This window comes from Argopecten irradians, chromosome 15 (assembly GCF_041381155.1).
Source record: "Argopecten irradians isolate NY chromosome 15, Ai_NY, whole genome shotgun sequence".
NCBI classification, from domain to species: Eukaryota; Metazoa; Mollusca; class Bivalvia; order Pectinida; family Pectinidae; genus Argopecten; species Argopecten irradians.
In genome coordinates, this window is record NC_091148.1 from 34,614,787 (window position 1) to 34,632,525 (window position 17,739).

The 17,739-nt window shown below is 33.5% G+C and overlaps 1 protein-coding gene across 1 annotated transcript; it reads left to right on the plus strand.

Annotated features, from left to right (window-relative positions):
* Window positions 1-96: 96 nt before the first annotated feature.
* LOC138308498 (uncharacterized) lies at window positions 97-17,127 on the plus strand. Its single transcript, XM_069249506.1, has 7 exons — window positions 97-352; window positions 1,598-2,071; window positions 3,183-3,274; window positions 4,067-4,206; window positions 5,992-6,149; window positions 11,647-11,886; window positions 12,513-17,127. The coding sequence occupies exons 2-7, from the start codon at window positions 1,631-1,633 to the stop codon at window positions 12,609-12,611; spliced, it is 1,170 nt and encodes a 389-aa protein (XP_069105607.1). The 5' UTR covers window positions 97-352; window positions 1,598-1,630; the 3' UTR covers window positions 12,612-17,127.
* The last annotated feature ends 612 nt before the right edge of the window (window positions 17,128-17,739 follow it).

Below are 17,739 nucleotides of genomic sequence, written 5' to 3' on the forward strand. Positions count from 1 at the left end.
TCGAAATATCCAGAACTCCTCGGGGATTATAACTATTTTTGATGATAACATCCGATAAGTTCAGAATGGATATGACGAAAAAAAGAGAAACAAACTTTATGATGGCAATAGAAAAATCTGTTTACAGACATGTATATGCATTTTGTAAAAATTATAAACTTGAACGGAAACGATCTCATTTCGGCCAGTATCAAAGTCGACATTCTCAATCAAGTCGAATCAAGTGTCACGTGACTTTCAAAATGGTGGCTTCCATCTAAGGTGACGTGTTTCATGTAAACAAGACACTGTCTACTGGATACAACTATGCTTTTGGCTTCACTACAAGAATAGATAAGAATTCTGTTTAAAAGTAAGAAAGGAAAACAATTCTAACTACAAATAACGCTGCTAACTAGTTAATTACTGGAGCAGCGTCGGTTGTTCACAGGAATTTCTCACTGACGTTTTGTCAACGACAAATCTCATGTTTTTGTTGCTACATGCAGACATGTACACAATTATATCTGGAAAAATATACAATTTATTCGTTAACATCTACAGATGACAATATAGAAAAAAAAATACTTTTTCTAAGTTTAAGTTTATTTAATATAGACTGACACACATTTCGAGATGACATTTAAAACATTAAATTATTGAAGGCCAGGGTAATAAATAATCATTTCAATGTGATTTTATGTTAAAAATGTTTGGTATAGTTGAATTTAATTACAAATTTACATGACGCACGTGAAATGTAACATTTTGACTGCTAGATGTTTTGCATCATTAGGGTCAATGGGACTGAATCGTAGCTCTAGATCTGACGACGACCATCTTGGCCACAATTTTGAATCCCAGGTGGGACAGTTACTATGTACTGACCATAAGCCTGTTGTTTTTCTCTGGATATTCAGGTTTTCCTCCATCACATAAACCTCAATATCACACATTTGCTTCCTGAAATGTTTGTTTGGTTGTTTAAAGTCCTGATTTAGGTTACAACCTCTACTCTGGACTTGTTAGTAACCAAGGGTTATCCCCTCCTCCTTTCTCAACACGGGCTTGGGACCGGCTACGGCGGAGTTCTTCCTGAAATGACCCTGGCTGTTAATAGGACGTTAAATATAATCAAACCAAATCGAAGAGAATTCTATTTAAGTCTAAGGTTTTAAATTTGTTTTAATTGAAATTTATATATTATATCATACATCATGACATAAATAGTTTGGATCATCCTCAATACTCAAGGGGTTCCGATCACTTGCGATCTCTACACCTCTGGACTATCTCATTGTAAAACTGGAGGCAACAGAACAGCACAGGTAATTTAGTCATTTGATGTACATCAAAAGAGTTGCATAACGGTACACTGTGTCCTTGAAGTTGGGCGTCACTCGAGCTCTCTCTCTCTCTCTGTAGTCTTTAAAGGAAATATTTGCAGGCCTGTGATTGGTTCAGATTTTTTCCCCTGAGCTGCCTTCAGACCTACTATGAGATAGTCCAGGGGTGTAGAGACTGTGAGTGATCGGAACCCCTGGAGTATTGAGGATAAGTGTAGATAACTCAATGGCTACTATATATTTCTTCTATGAAAAAAAAATTATTATTTCAGAGAATGACAAGCTAAGGTGAACGTTTACACAATATGCCAAGGAATGTGCTGACAAAGAGGAGGAAACATATTCTTCTTCTGATTCTGGCAGCTGGATTTATATTCCTAACTTTCCAGATCTTTTCCTTGTCCGCTCTCAACATCAGCAATAGATTGTCAGCACTGAGAACAATGGAAGATGATGGAGAAGTTGGCATCAATTTAGTCCGAGGGAACCGACACCGTAGGAATCAGGCAATTGAGGAATTTGATATGCATGTTGAAATAGATGTTGATAAACAAAAGACAGCCAAGGGAGACAATTCTGACAATCGGGCACTAATATCTAAATCCACAGATAGTAATCATCGACCTGTAGAGGATAAGAATAGAGAGAAAATGGATATCACTGATCTGCCTAAAGGTGTTCATCGGACAGACGCAAGATACTACAAACCAATCGAAGGCAATATGTTCTTTTGTCTTGATAAAAAGGTATGTATGAGCATCATTCATACGCACATTAACTATTTATATTGTGATCTTGAGGTTATTGGCTGTAATGATAGCATATCAAACACCTGAAGTTAGACTTGGTAAGATAAGCCCCAATATAAAAGGCTATTGTGACACAGTGGTTTATTTACTGAATTCAACCCAGTAAGCTTCCAGTGAAAAAATGAAGGGATGCTTAATTATTGATAGAACCATTTGGGCTAACATTTCACAAAATTATTGCACAGAGTAAGCCATTGGTTATTAATTTGTAAAAATAAATCGGTCAGAGAAACATACACAGTTTTAATAGTTTCAGTCTGTATTCAGTTTCGAGTGAAGTGAAATTGAACCCTCAAATAGAGAAGGAGGGCACTTATAGGGACAAGGCGCTTATTGAGAGAATACAGTAACTAGAATTGTTTTTGTCCTTCACGCTTTGGTGTCAGTGGCAAAGTAATACAAGGATCTCAAAACGATGTGGGTAAAGTACAATTAGTCCCATATTCCAGTGGTTGTGATGTCACAAAAATCACTTCAAAATATGATGTCACATCCACCGAATGGTTGGACTTATTGAGAGTAAATTGTAATTTTACACATCATTTTGGAATCTTAAAACCTCCATACTAATTAGGGTCTGATAATAGTTGCTCTCTACCAAGATGTTTCAAGTTCAAGATCTCTCTCAGATAGTTACAAGTTAAAGATCTCTCTCAGATAGTTACAAGTTAAAGATCTCTCTCAGATAGTTACAAGTTAAAGATCTCTCTCAGATAGTTACAAGTTAAAGATCTCTCTCAGATAGTTACAAGTTAAAGATCTCTCTCAGATAGTTACCAGTTAAAGATCTCTCTCAGATAGTTACAAGAAACTGACTAAAAGTCTTGAAAGATTACTTATATTTTGAACTCCCTTATTGATAAACAACCATGGCTATTAATGGGATTAAAATGTTATCAAAGCTAACAATAGATATTTCATAGGAGCTCCAGCTCAGAAGGATAGTTTCTTTGATTGTGACATTTAATCTATTTGTTGTCTCTCTCTTTCTGTTTTATGTTGTTTGAAAAATCTAGGTTAAAACAGTGTTGTCTCTGTTATTTTACAGAAAAACATTCCATTTTCCCAAGTCAATGATGACTTTTGTGATTGTGATGACGGATCAGATGAACCGGGTACATCAGCATGTCCGAACGGCAGGTAAAACAATATAGCAGTATACATACTGTGAATTCAGCTATTTCTGGCACGTTTAAAATTCAATTTGGGGTACTACTGTACCAGTATTCAGGGTAATTAGCACCCCTCTCCCTATACTCTCCCTATAAGCGTCCCTTCCCTCATCTAGAGAGGAGTTAAATTGTAAAACGCCCCCTTTCTATAGACATAATGATGTGTCTCAAATGATAAAAGGCTTATGCATGTTTACTGTAGCAGATTAATGTACCATGAGTACAGAAAAAAAATTAAAATATGGCCCACAACTTACATTTTGGTTCATTAATAAACGCCGTCCTATGTTAAAATTATTTAAACGCCCTCGGTAAGTAAGTGGCCAAAAGCCGCCAATCTATACAAAATTTTACCTGTTTACCTGTGTATTAAGACCATTTGTCTATTAAGACCCCTAATTGTGTACAATAAGTGTCTGTCATTTGTTGGACTTGCATTTGTCCTGGAGTCCCACTTATAAACAACTATAATTATAAGAAAGACTGTTAAGATAGCAGTTAGATATCTTACAGTGATGTTATGGTGAAATTTTTATGTTCCTGGAGCTAAGTTATATTTGTGTTTATTAAATGTGAAAAACAAAAACAGATTTGATATATCACTGCGTTGTATTTGCAGTACTTTGAGTACTTTGATTTAATTGGCTAGTACATGATTTGATTTTGTTACAATTTGTCAAATTTTCTTGTTCGATTTTGTTACTGATTCCTGTGTAATTTTAATATGTTACAAATTCTTTGTGATTTTCTTTTATTACAGATTCTTCTGTACTCACCAGATTCCTAATGAACGCCCCCAGAGTGTACCGAGTAGTCGGGTAAATGACGGACTCTGTGACTGCTGTGATGGCAGTGACGAGTGGAAAGAGATACCACCTCCTCCCGGGGTGAAGCGGGCGGGTATGTACTCAACACCAGTTTTACTATGTTGATAGGTATGGATAATTTCCATTTCAACAAATTTTATTTATAAGATATTACCGGTAAGTCAGAAGGATTGAATAACAGGCAGAGTCTATATAGATTATTTCCTTCGGTGTGTTTATATTTACATATATTTTGAAGTGAGTAATTATGTAACAACAAAACATAGGGGGTGGTAACTAATTAGGTACATTACGTTACATACATACACTCGCACACCATTACACACATATACAAACTAAACGTAGATGTAGTGGTTTTAAACTACGTACGGTAAAGTATCATGTTGAATGTAATACATGTGAAATATAACATCATATAAGAATAATGGTGGTATGGATATGACCGTAAAGAACCTATTTCATAATTATTTAAGAGATTTCAGAGCAATTATATCTGTTTTAAGTCTTTACCACACATAAGCGCCATCTGGCACCCTCCCTTTATTTCAGCATAAGCGCTGTCCGACTCCATAGCTTCGTTTCCTCAAAGGCGCTCGCAAACAATATGTCGGGATTTCCTCGGAAGCGACATTGAGCGACATACTATTTTGAGAGTATGTTGCTGGGGCCCCAGAATTGTGTCAGCTCCAAAGTCGTGTGAAACGTGTCAATTACTGATTGGTCAATGAAATTAGAATGCTAATACGTCACTGAAATGTGTTGATATGCTGATTATACACTGAAAACAAAATGATTTCAATGGAAAAGTAAAGAATAGAAAAACAGAGAAAAGATCCATCTTTCATTTGACTGATAAAGATCTATTGATGGTGGGTGTCAAAATCCCTCTGGGATCCCCTGTTTTACTGCTTTTTTCCAAACATGTGGGGAAAACTAGACACCAGGTTTGTCCTTTGGAGCATGAGATTACAAGAGAAATGACATATTACATACCTTGTATGTATGTGAATGCAACGGTAACTTTAAATACGATGGTTTCGAGATACCAATTCGACGTGGGTAAAATACAACTTACAGTCAATTAGTCCCATTTTCTGATGACGGTGAAGTCATGTTTTGAAGTGATTTTTTTGGCGTCACAATCACTGGAGTGTGGAACTTATCGATGGTAAATCGTACTTTACCCACGTTGTTTTGGTATCACAAAACCAGGTACAGGTACTGTGAAATCATTTATTTTCGTTGGGCTCAATTTTCGTGGATTCTAAAATTTTACAATTTCGTTGGCACTTAAATTCGTGGAGAAGACCTTACACATTACCGTTAAAATACACAGTCGACACTGTCACCTGTATTGTTTGATCTCTCAAGCGGAACTAAGCTCTACTACACACAACGCAGTTACAATCACAATCTAGAGTCGGTACTCAGCCAGTGTTTTTACAGATGTGTCCAACAAATAATTAACGTGTCACATTAATAGAGTCATGATATACTCAATCAATTGTTTGTTGGTACATGTAGATGAAGTCTATGAAATTCTAAAAACTATCTTTGTTTGAACAATATTTTCCAACTTTGAACTTGTCATGCTTGTCCCCGAAATAGACCTTATGTAGTGAGGTAATAATCATCCTACAATGTATGAACGCATAAACTTACATGACATTGGTATAGGTATATATATTTTCGTGGGGATGTAAATTCGTTGATTTTGGTCAAAAAACGAAATCCACGAAAATTAAACCCCCACGAAAATTAATCATTTCACAATAATATAAGATAGCCAAATGTTTCTTCTGATTTTAATTTTATTAAATCATGTTTTTAATTTTTCAACATTTTTTGTCTCTCTCAGCTGGAAATACAGCTGCTGTGCTGACAGTGCCATGCCATAATCTATGTAATAAGGTTATACAAAGGAAGGAAGAGGACGCAAAGATTCGAGAAATCGGGAAACGTCATCGCCTTGAGTACGTCAAGGCTGCCTCACACCTACATGGGGAGGAGAAAGAGGTACTGTATATAGCTTGTAATTATCGTTATTCTCTCATTTTCAGAAATTATTCACACAAATAAAGTTACAATCAAACATAAAGAACATCAAAGGGTCATATTAATGTCCTTTATAGACAGGTGTCATTTATGTATAATTGTAGTTGTCAATTATGTAGTAAATTGTACAAAATGGATTTATCCTTTATAGACAGGTGTCCTTTATGTATAATTGTAGTTGTCAATTATGAAGTAAATTGTACAAAATGGATTTGTCCTTTATAAACAGGTGTCCTTTTTGTATAATTGTAGTTGTCAATTATGTAGTAAATTGTACAAAATGGATTTATCCTTTATAGACAGGTGTCCTTTATGTATAATTATGAAGTTGTCAATTATTTAGAAATAATTATACAGTGGAACCTCCCGAAACCGAACCTTCTCAAAACCGATCACCTCTAGAAACCGAACATGGATGTCATGTACGGAATTAATTCCTCTTTATTAATAGTATATAAAACTTCCCAAAACCGATCCCTCCCAATTCCGAATACCGGACCGATTTTGAGATCGGAATAGTCAAATGTAACTAAAATACACTTCTGAAAACCGGCCTTACCTGAGCGACACCGATAGATTGCATTGAGGTCTGAGCAACCGACCGTGAAATACACACGTACCTGTACAATAGTTGTCGCATGCCATTTCCTGGGGCATGTATACAGATGTGAAGGCTATAGGTACACGGTAATTATACCCGAGATAGTGGTGAAATTATTTAATCATGTCTATTGTTTAGATATTTAACAAAAGTCTACCACGTGCACGCGGTTTGTTTACTGTAAGAAAACAAGCAGAGCTAGTAATAAAGAGATAGTTTCGTATTCAAATCACACGGGTTTTTTTTATTTACATATGTCGTAAATTATCTGTATGAAGAAGCCAAAGCCATGTTATTGTTTTTAGAAAATGACTATGTCATATAATGACCGACATCAACTGATCATCGTGTAATTAGACCATTTAATTTGATTCTTGACGTAACCGGAAGCGATCGGCCGTATGTAGGTTAGTGCAGACGAGAACATCCACAAGAACATTCACGCAACTAACTAACTAAACTACGTTTATAAAACGGTAACAAAATCAAGATTGTTGTAATCCATTCCTTTTAAACGTATGATTCTCTCTTTTGTGATAACATTCACATTAACAATCAATATCGGTCGGTTTTAACGAACACTAGGCATACATGCGGTACACTAGTGTAAAAAAAGACTTCCGATCGATTAAATCAGGATCGTAATGATCGGTATTCGGTTCACTTCTCCAAACCGAACCCTCTCTAAACCGGCCGAAATTATGTGCACCAACCATGATCGGTTTCGGGAAGTTCCACTGTAATTGTACAAAATGGATTTGTCCTTTATAGACAGGTGTCCTTTATGTATAATTATAGGGGTCAATTATATAGTAAATAGTACAAAATGGATTTGTCCTTTATAGACAGGTGTCCTTTATGTATAATTGTAGGGGTCAATTATGTAGTGAATTGTACAAAATGGATTTGTCCTTTATAGACAGGTATCTTTTATGTATAATTATAGGGGTCAATTATGTAGTAAATTGTACAAAATGGATTTGTCCTTTATAGACAGGTGTCCTTTATGTATAATTATAGGGGTCAATTATATAGTAAATAGTACAAAATGGATTTGTCCTTTATAGACAGGTGTCCTTTATGTATAATTATAGGGGTCAATTATGAAGTAAATTGTACAAAATGGATTTGTCCTTTATAGACAGGTGTCCTTTATGTGTAATTATAGGGGTCAGTTATGTAGTAGGTTGTACAAAATGGATTTGTCCTTTATAGACAGGTGTCCTTTATGTATAATTGTAGTGGTCAATTATGAAGTAAATAGTACAAAATGGATTTGTCCTTCATAGACAGGTGTCCTTTATGTATAATTGTAGTGGTCAATTATGTAGTAAATAGTATAAAATGGATTTGTCCTTTATAAACAGGTGTCCTTTATGTATAATTGTAGTGGTCAATTATGTAGTAAATTGTACAAAATGGATTTGTCCTTTATAGACAGGTGTCCTTTATGTATAATTATAGGGGTCAATTATGTAGTAAATTGTACAAAATGGATTTGTCCTTTATAGACAGGTGTCCTTTATGTATAATTGTAGTGGTCAATTATGAAGTAAATTGTACAAAATGGATTTGTCCTTTATAGACAGATGTCCTTTATGTATAACTATAGTGGTCAATTATGTAGTAAATTGTACAAAATGGATTTGTCCTTTATAGACAGGTGTCCTTTATGTGTAATTATAGGGGTCAATTATGTAGTAAATTGTACAAAATGGATTTGTCCTTTATAGACAGGTGTCCTTTATTTATAATTATAGGGGTCAATTATGAAGTAAATTGTACAAAATGGATTTGTCCTTTATAGACAGGTGTCCTTTATTTATAATTATAGGGGTCAATTATGAAGTAAATTGTACAAAATGGATTTGTCCTTTATAGACAGGTGTCCTTTATGTATAATTATAGTGGTCAATTATGTAGTAAATTGTACAAAATGGATTTGTCCTTTATAGACAGATGTCCTTTATGTATAACTATAGTGGTCAATTATGTAGTAAATTGTACAAAATGGATTTGTCCTTTATAGACAGGTGTCCTTTATGTATAATTATAGGGCTCAATTATGCAGTAGGTGTACAAAATGGATTTGTCCTTTATAGACAGGTGTCCTTTATGTATAATTATAGGGGTCAATTATGTAGTGTATAGTACAAAATGGATTTGTCCTTTATAGACAGGTGTCCTTTTTTATGATTATAGCGGTCAATTGTGTAGTAAATATTACAAAATGGATTTGTCCTTTATAAACAGGTGTCCTTTATGTATAATTGTAGTTGTCAATTATGTAGTAAATAGTACAAAATGGATTTATCCTTTATAGACAGGTGTCCTTTATGTATAATTATAGTGGTCAATTATGTAGTAAATTGTACAAAATGGATTTGTCCTTTATAGACAGGTGTCCTTTATGTATAATTGTAGTGGTCAATTATGAAGTAAATTGTACAAAATGGATTTGTCCTTTATAGACAGGTGTCCTTTATGTATAATTATAGTGGTCAATTATGTAGTAAATTGTACAAAATGGATTTGTCCTTTATAGACAGGTGTCCTTTATGTATAATTATAGTGGTCAATTATGTATTAAATATTACAAAATGGATTTGTCCTTTATAGACAGGTGTCCTTTATGTATAATTATAGTGGTCAATTATGTATTAAATATTACAAAATGGATTTGTCCTTTATAGACAGGTGTCCTTTATGTATAATTATAGTGGTCAATTATGTAGTAAATTGTACAAAATGGATTTGTCCTTTATAGACAGGTGTCCTTTATGTGTAATTATAGGGGTCAATTATGTATTAAATATTACAAAATGGATTTGTCCTTTATAGACAGGTGTCGTTTATGTATAATTATAGTGGTCAATTATGTATTAAATATTACAAAATGGATTTGTCCTTTATAGACAGGTGTCCTTTATGTATAATTATAGTGGTCAATTATGTAGTAAATTGTACAAAATGGATTTGTCCTTTATAGACAGGTGTCCTTTATGTATAATTATAGTGGTCAATTATGTATTAAATATTACAAAATGGATTTGTCCTTTATAGACAGGTGTCGTTTATGTATAATTATAGTGGTCAATTATGAAGTAAATTGTACAAAATGGATTTATCCTTTATAGACAGGTGTCCTTTATGTATAATTATAGGGGTCAATTATGAAGTAAATTGTACAAAATGGATTTGTCCTTTATAGACAGGTGTCCTTTATTTATAATTATAGGGGTCAATTATGAAGTAAATTGTACAAAATGGATTTGTCCTTTATAGACAGGTGTCCTTTATGTATAATTATAGGGGTCAATTATGTAGTAAATTGTACAAAATGGATTTGTCCTTTATAGACAGGTGTCCTTTATGTATAATTATAGTGGTCAATTATGTAGTAAATTGTACAAAATGGATTTGTCCTTTATAGACAGGTGTCCTTTATGTATAATTATAGGGGTCAATTATGTAGTAAATTGTACAAAATGGATTTGTCCTTTATAGACAGGTGTCCTTTATGTGTAATTATAGGGGTCAATTATGTAGTAAATATTACAAAATGGATTTGTCCTTTATAGACAGGTGTCGTTTATGTATAATTATAGTGGTCAATTATGAAGTAAATTGTACAAAATGGATTTATCCTTTATAGACTGGTGTCCTTTATGTATAATTATAGTTGTCAATTATGAAGTAAATTGTACAAAATGGATTTGTCCTTTATAGACAGGTGTCCTTTATGTATAATTGTAGTTGTCAATTATGAAGTAAATTGTACAAAATGGATTTATCCTTTATAGACAGGTGTCCTTTATGTATAATTATAGTGGTCAATTATGTAGTAAATTGTACAAAATGGATTTGTCCTTTATAGACAGGTGTCCTTTATGTATAATTGTAGTTGTCAATTATGAAGTAAATTGTACAAAATGGATTTATCCTTTATAGACAGGTGTCCTTTATGTATAATTATAGTTGTCAATTATGAAGTAAATTGTACAAAATGGATTTGTCCTTTATAGACAGGTGTCCTTTATGTATAATTATAGTGGTCAATTATGTAGTAAATTGTACAAAATGGATTTGTCCTTTATAGACAGGTGTCCTTTATGTATAATTATAGGGGTCAATTATGTAGTAAATTGTACAAAATGGATTTGTCCTTTATAGACAGGTGTCCTTTATGTATAATTATAGGGGTCAATTATGTAGTAAATTGTACAAAATGGATTTGTCCTTTATAGACAGGTGTCCTTTATGTGTAATTATAGGGGTCAATTCTGTAGTTATGGCAGGTATTACTTGGTAGCTTTATTCAAACATATTAATTAGTACTGTTTTATGTACTTTTAAATCTGGATTTCACTGTCTCTGCTCTGGTGATTTTTGAAAAAAACCAGATTAAAACAAGTGAAACATTTGTTGTACTGGTCAACAGATTTAAATCTTTTTATCAAAATCATACTAAAGGTAAGTTATCTTTGCTATGTTTTTACTGAAGTATGCTGTAGACTGGTAACTTGCATACTGCACTAATAGGCGAATTTGTAATACAGTTATTGTTGTTTATGTTTTTGTATTCCATGCATGTATTTGCATATTAGAGTTCACGGTTTTGTGAGTGTAAAGTAATATTTTACAACAAAAACAATATAATTTTGCTTTTAAAAATATAACTGATTTCTTCTGACACGGGCAGATAGCCCTGTATTACGCAAAGATGGATTATAAAACATTGTCTAAATCCCCCTCCTCCAAAGACATTTATGTGTCATTATGTTAACAATTTTTCTCAATTAAGTCCATTTTAGTTTACTATATTTTAAAACTTCCCACTTCTTTCTCTACTTTCAGAATTATGGACCAGAAGGAGTTTTCTTCAAATTGAGTCGGAATTGTTTCCCCTTCAAATCCTCAGGATATGAGTACACTGTTTGTCCTTTTAAAAGTGTGAAACAGCAGCAGTTTCCACGGGCATCAAAGTTACTGGGCGAGAAGGCGGTGTGGGAATACATGTCCGAGGGACTATACATCCTTAATATGTTAAACGGAGCATCCCATCTCTGTCCAGGGGAGGCTCCTCGTAAATCTGTGGTGAGTTGATTTCCGGCATTCGTGACGACATGTAACTGTATGTACTTACTGGTAATCAATTATCTTGAAATGACAGAGCTATTGCTGTTTATCCTTGGTTTATAATATCTCATTTACCCCTGAAAATTCATAATGAACTGTTCCAGTCTTTGAATCAGAAGAGTCCAAATGTGTCCTAAGGGATTTTACCCTCCCTCTTCCCTGTTGAATATCCATTATAAAATCTTCAAATTTTCAATGCAGTGATATAAACGGTAAAGTAAAATAAGTTCAAAACAAACATTCTGAGTGCTAAAAAATAACAGAAGAATATAGCTATTAGCAATAGCACAGGGACTTGTCACATTTTTCAGACTTAATTATTAAGTTAAATGGGAATGTATATGAAAATGACTAGAATATATTTTCATAGATCATAAATTGGGAAAACCTCTATTGCTATTGTACTGTCTCTCCAGAACTCATCATCCATGAAATAAAATATTGACATCTCAAAAGATTGCTTTAATTACTGATGTACTTGTAATTGTTCCTTAGAAACAGTGGAAATATTGAATATTTATACACTATAACTGATATTATGTAGATTTTTGATTGATTTCATTTATTTCTTCTTTGCATTGCAGATATCATTCCTTTGTGGTATAACTGATCGAGTGATTTCAATCCTTGAACAAGAGACGTGTGTGTATGATATCAAATTTTCCACTCCAGCAGCATGCTGACACCAATCATTCCATGATACACCACATCCTCAATACTCCAGGGGTTGCTATCACCATTATTATATCCATCCCATCCTCAGTATTTTAGGGTTTACTATCACTGTCGTTATATCCACCTCTGGACTATGACATAGTAAAACTGAATGCCTTTTCAGGGGAGACTGACCAATCACAGACCTACAAAAACTTACTTTGAGGATGACAGAGAGAGAGAGAGAGATTCCAAACTTGCAAGTTATACTGTGTACCGTTATTTGATAATTTTGATATACATCAAATGAGCAAAGTGAAACTACTTGTTCTATATGTTGTCACACACAGAGCCTTTTCAGCTATGTCATTGTCCAGCCCTGGATATAACGACAGTGATAGTAACCCCTGGAATATCAATGATGAGTACACCAGGGCCAGTTTAGTCAAAAAGGCACTTTGCCAAATCATGAGCGGACGTTAACTTTGTGTGATGCAGATTCAGACAGTGAAGAAAGTTACAAATATTTGTCAAGTAGGTTTCACCAGAAATGGTGATATAAATATGTTGAAGATAGTAAAATGATGTGGTTTGAGTACAATCTGATTATAATACAGATCTTTATCCTTACTCTGTTTCGTGGAGGATCTGACAACATTCCATTAGGGGTCACATTATAGTGACCTTTCAAATAGACAATCTGATTAAAATACAGATCCTTATTAGGGCCCCGCATCGAGATGCGGGTGCCCTATAGTAATCAGGTTGTCCGTCTGTCTGTCCGTCCGTCCGTCTGTCCGTTTTTTTTTCTTTTGCACATTAATGATGGAAGGGAGTGGAGTATTTTCCCCATATTTTACATGATGATTCCCCATCCATCCTAGATCTGCTTGGTAATTTTTCAGGCTGAAATTAAATTAAAAAATCGGCCATCTTGGATTTTAACATTTAAAAAAATCACAATGTTGCTCTTAACTGATAAACATTTTGTTATAACATTATGATGCAAAGTTGTTCAGAATTAAACAAGGAGTTGACTGTCCAAAGGTAAGGTCATGGGCCAAGGTTACTAAGTCAAAGGTCAAGGTCAAATTTAAAAAAATTATTTTCTCATGAACATTTTGCTACAACATTTATAATGAAGCAGAGTTGTTCAGAATTAAACAAGAAGTCAACTCACCTAAGTTTTGACTGACCAAAGGTAAGATCATGGGGTCACTGCATCAAAGGTTGTGGACACATTTTCCATTTTTGGACTTATTAACAATTTGTTATGACATAATAAATAAAATTATTCATTGCTTAATATATTAATTAAAGTCAATATGATTTGAATCAAAATGGCTACATGATATGATTAGAATCAAAAAGGCTGCAAATCAGTCATCTTGGCACGTCAGACACATAGCGGGGCCCTTTCTGACGTGTCAGTGTTCTAGTTTATCACTACGTTTGATAAGAGGATCTGAGAAAATCCCATTAGGGGTCATGTCCAGGTGACCTTTGGAAATGGCCAATCAAATTGCTACTTGCAAAATTTTGACAGTGAATTTCAGGGACGAAATAGTTTGAAAAAACTGTCAGAATTATTTTGGTTTACGTAGTCATCTCGCCCAAAGAGCACAATAAAGCTAATTGTATATGTATACTGGGACGAAATATCGTTTTCAATGGATGTGACAAGGTGTAGAAAATGTATCTGATATGAAGACCACGTGGTATAAAGGTCATCTGGACGTGACCCCCTATGATATGTTGTCAGATCCTTCATATAACGGAGTGGTTATAAGGATCTGTATTTTAAACAGATTGTCAAATAGAGAACTTGCAAGAGCTGTTAGAATATTTGACAAAATTAAGCTTTTAGTTGACGAAGTCAGGTGGGCAAAAAAATTTAATTACATGTACCTTCCAGTCACTAGAATGTGACAAAGTTGTCAGATCATCTATAGTGAGAATAAGGATCTGTCTTTTAACTCATTCCCCTCTGATTGCATAATGGACTGGTCTAGTTTTTGATTTATAAGAGTCTATTTGTGTCTTCAGGGGTGAATGAGTTAATTAGATTGGTATGATTAGTGCCACCTGCCAGTAAGTGTGACCAAGTGTTCGTGGCTTTGCATGTCACCATAAACACAGGAATGTGTGACAAATCGTACTCAAACGTTGGCGACAAAACACCTCAATATGATTTTGTGATAATTAAGAAGAGAAAGATGTTCACAGTTAGACGTGAACTAAAAGAGTCAAGGCAGTCATATCTATATCTATATCTACAGCGGTTTTATGTTACATACAGCATTACAGTATATATATTTTACTTACATTATATATGTACCTAGTATTTTACTGAAGTTAATATGTTAGCGAGAATATGTTTTAAGCATAATGTTTAAGTAGTTGGATGCTTTGCCAAGGGATTGTATTGTCACTGATTTAAATATTCTGACATATGTACTTTGTTGTATTGTTGAATATTATACATCCACTTACTGTATAACAGGGGTTGTCACCACTTGCATGATGTTGATGTGTAATATGGCCTAATAACAAAGATAGTCAAAATTCCATGTAACAACTATATTGTTGATCTATTTAACTCCATATTTCTGCCAAGACCTTGTAATTCTGGGGAAAAAAGTTCTGTTATACTGTATTCAATTATTAAATGGAAACATTGGATTGAGATTTGAAATATCAACCTCCACATGACCTTGTACAATCCAATTAGAATAGTGGAGGACGAGACCATATCTAATTTACTACGATTTAATACGAAAAATGATGGACATAGGCTGTAAGCCTCTATGTCCATATCATATAAGTATACAATAATTAAATAACAGTGACTTCTGGTGTACAATTTTCTGTTACAATATCTGTAGTTAAATCAGTGTTTGTATAAAAATAAGTATTTTTCCAGTGATTGTCTAATAGTATTTCAAAATGTTACACGTTCTTGGCATCCACAACATGTTACAGTAGACTATTCCATTTGTGAATCACTCGAAAACTGGAAAAAAAAATTCTTATGTTCAACCGACATCGCTTTTTGATAAGTTTTTAGTTGCATTATTGAAATAAAATACTACAAATTATTAATATGAGTAAAGGATGTATTAATACTACAGTTATGAAAGTATAGTGTGCTGCTCAGAAAGGTTGTCTAACGAACAGACATAAAACTAATAACTACAGACACATTTCTATCTGTACTCACCAGCTTAGACTGTTTCGGCCGGGGCCCAGTTTCATGAACATTCCTTAACTTTAAGGAATTCCTTAACTTAAAATTCTCCATAGGAAAGCATTACAGATTTAAGGAGGCTCCTTAAGGGGTTTTCCTTAACTTCCGTAATGCTTTCCTATGGTATATAAGTGATATTTTACAGAATAAGTTGTGTGTATCTTTATGATACAAAATATAAATATATTTTTTACTGAATAAGTTAGATGTATCGTTATTGTTTATTTTTTAAAATTTATTTCATGAATAAATACAAAAGGATAAGACAAGTCTATGTTTTAAACATCTCATAAATTTTCTGATGGATGTTCTGAAATAGAACAAGTGTTTTTAAAATTGATATACTTGTAATTTGCATAATAAAATATAGATTATAAATTCATAATCATTAGAGTTCAATAGATGTTTTTGTATGAAGAGTTGATGTTAATGTTGTCCATATCTTACAACATATTTATTATCTATATTTTATGTTTTATAGTAAAACATAAACTTAGGATACTTTCATTCCTGAAATTTCAAAATGGGCTGGTCTAGTCTTTGATTTAGAAGAGCCTAAATGTGTCTACAAGGGTGAAGGAGTCAAATAAATGTATATTGCTCGACAGGAGAACGTTGTATATGAAAAGATGAAGTTACCCAAGAATAATAATCTCAGACTTAAAAGTCTGGTAGAAAAATTATTATAAACCAAATTTTAGGAAATTATGAAATATTTCCGTGGCTTCATTACACTCATGTTCATTCACCCCTGAAAATTCACAATGAACTATCCCAGTCTTTGAACTAGAAGAATTCACTTGTGTTTTTAGGATTGAATGAGTCAACACAATCCTATTCATGGTGACTCAATTTTTCCAATTTAAAATAGAGTTTTGTAGTTCTACTGTACCTATGCGTGACACATTGTCTTGTGAATTGATTATCTTGATTTTTATTCGCAAGCGAAATGTGTGAAATATAAACACATGCGAAATATGTGAAATTCAAACATACGCGAAATTAAACAGTTTCCTATGAGTAAGTTTAGTGCCTTGAATAATCACACAAATATATGCTCGAAGTCGGTCTAACCATAGTGAAGTTATTTGAGCTTAATTGAAAATTTGTATGAAAATGAGTTTTGATCCCTTTGACTTTTTTGCAGCTCGAGTACTCGATGTGTTGGTTAGACTGACCTTGTGATGTCAAGGTTCTGCTGTACTTTGTATAACGTTATTTACAAAAACGTACCTGTAATTATGTTTGTTTAATACTTGTTTTAATATCATAAAATGAATAAAAATGCGCAAAACTTGTGGTTCTATTCTATGTTTAATGAGTTTCTGATGTGAATGTTGAGTGTATGCAAGAGTGTAAATAAGTGCTTTACACACCACGGTTTACCCATTCATCCCTGAAGTTTTATAATGGGCTGATCCAGTCTTTGATTTAGAAGAGTCTAAATGTGTCTCAAGGGTTGAATAAGTTGATATTCTTTTATTACTTTTCCTGTCGTGTGTATTGGAGAATAGAGGAATTCGTTATTGCACCAGCTTGTGACAGAACGGATTGTGAACTAAATTTTGAATTGGCTGAAATAGACATATTCACACAGTAATCAAGTACAGTAGAATGGTTTTGTTAAATCAATGGCTATGGGTCATTTAAAATGTCCATCCTCTTTAGGTATTTACTGGGGCGAACCTTGAGAGAGAAAAAAATACTGAAAAAATGTAGCATTTGTAACACAATTCCTTACAAAAAAGTTCTCTTAGTATTCAAATCTACATCCAGAAAATAAATCTCATTTTTGCATGTTTGTTATCAAGGTCCGCGTGGTTTCTACGAATAGAACTAAAGGAGCAATATTCACACGATTTTGTAACCAATTTCCATGAGGTCTCGGTAGCCCTAATTTGGTGAATCAT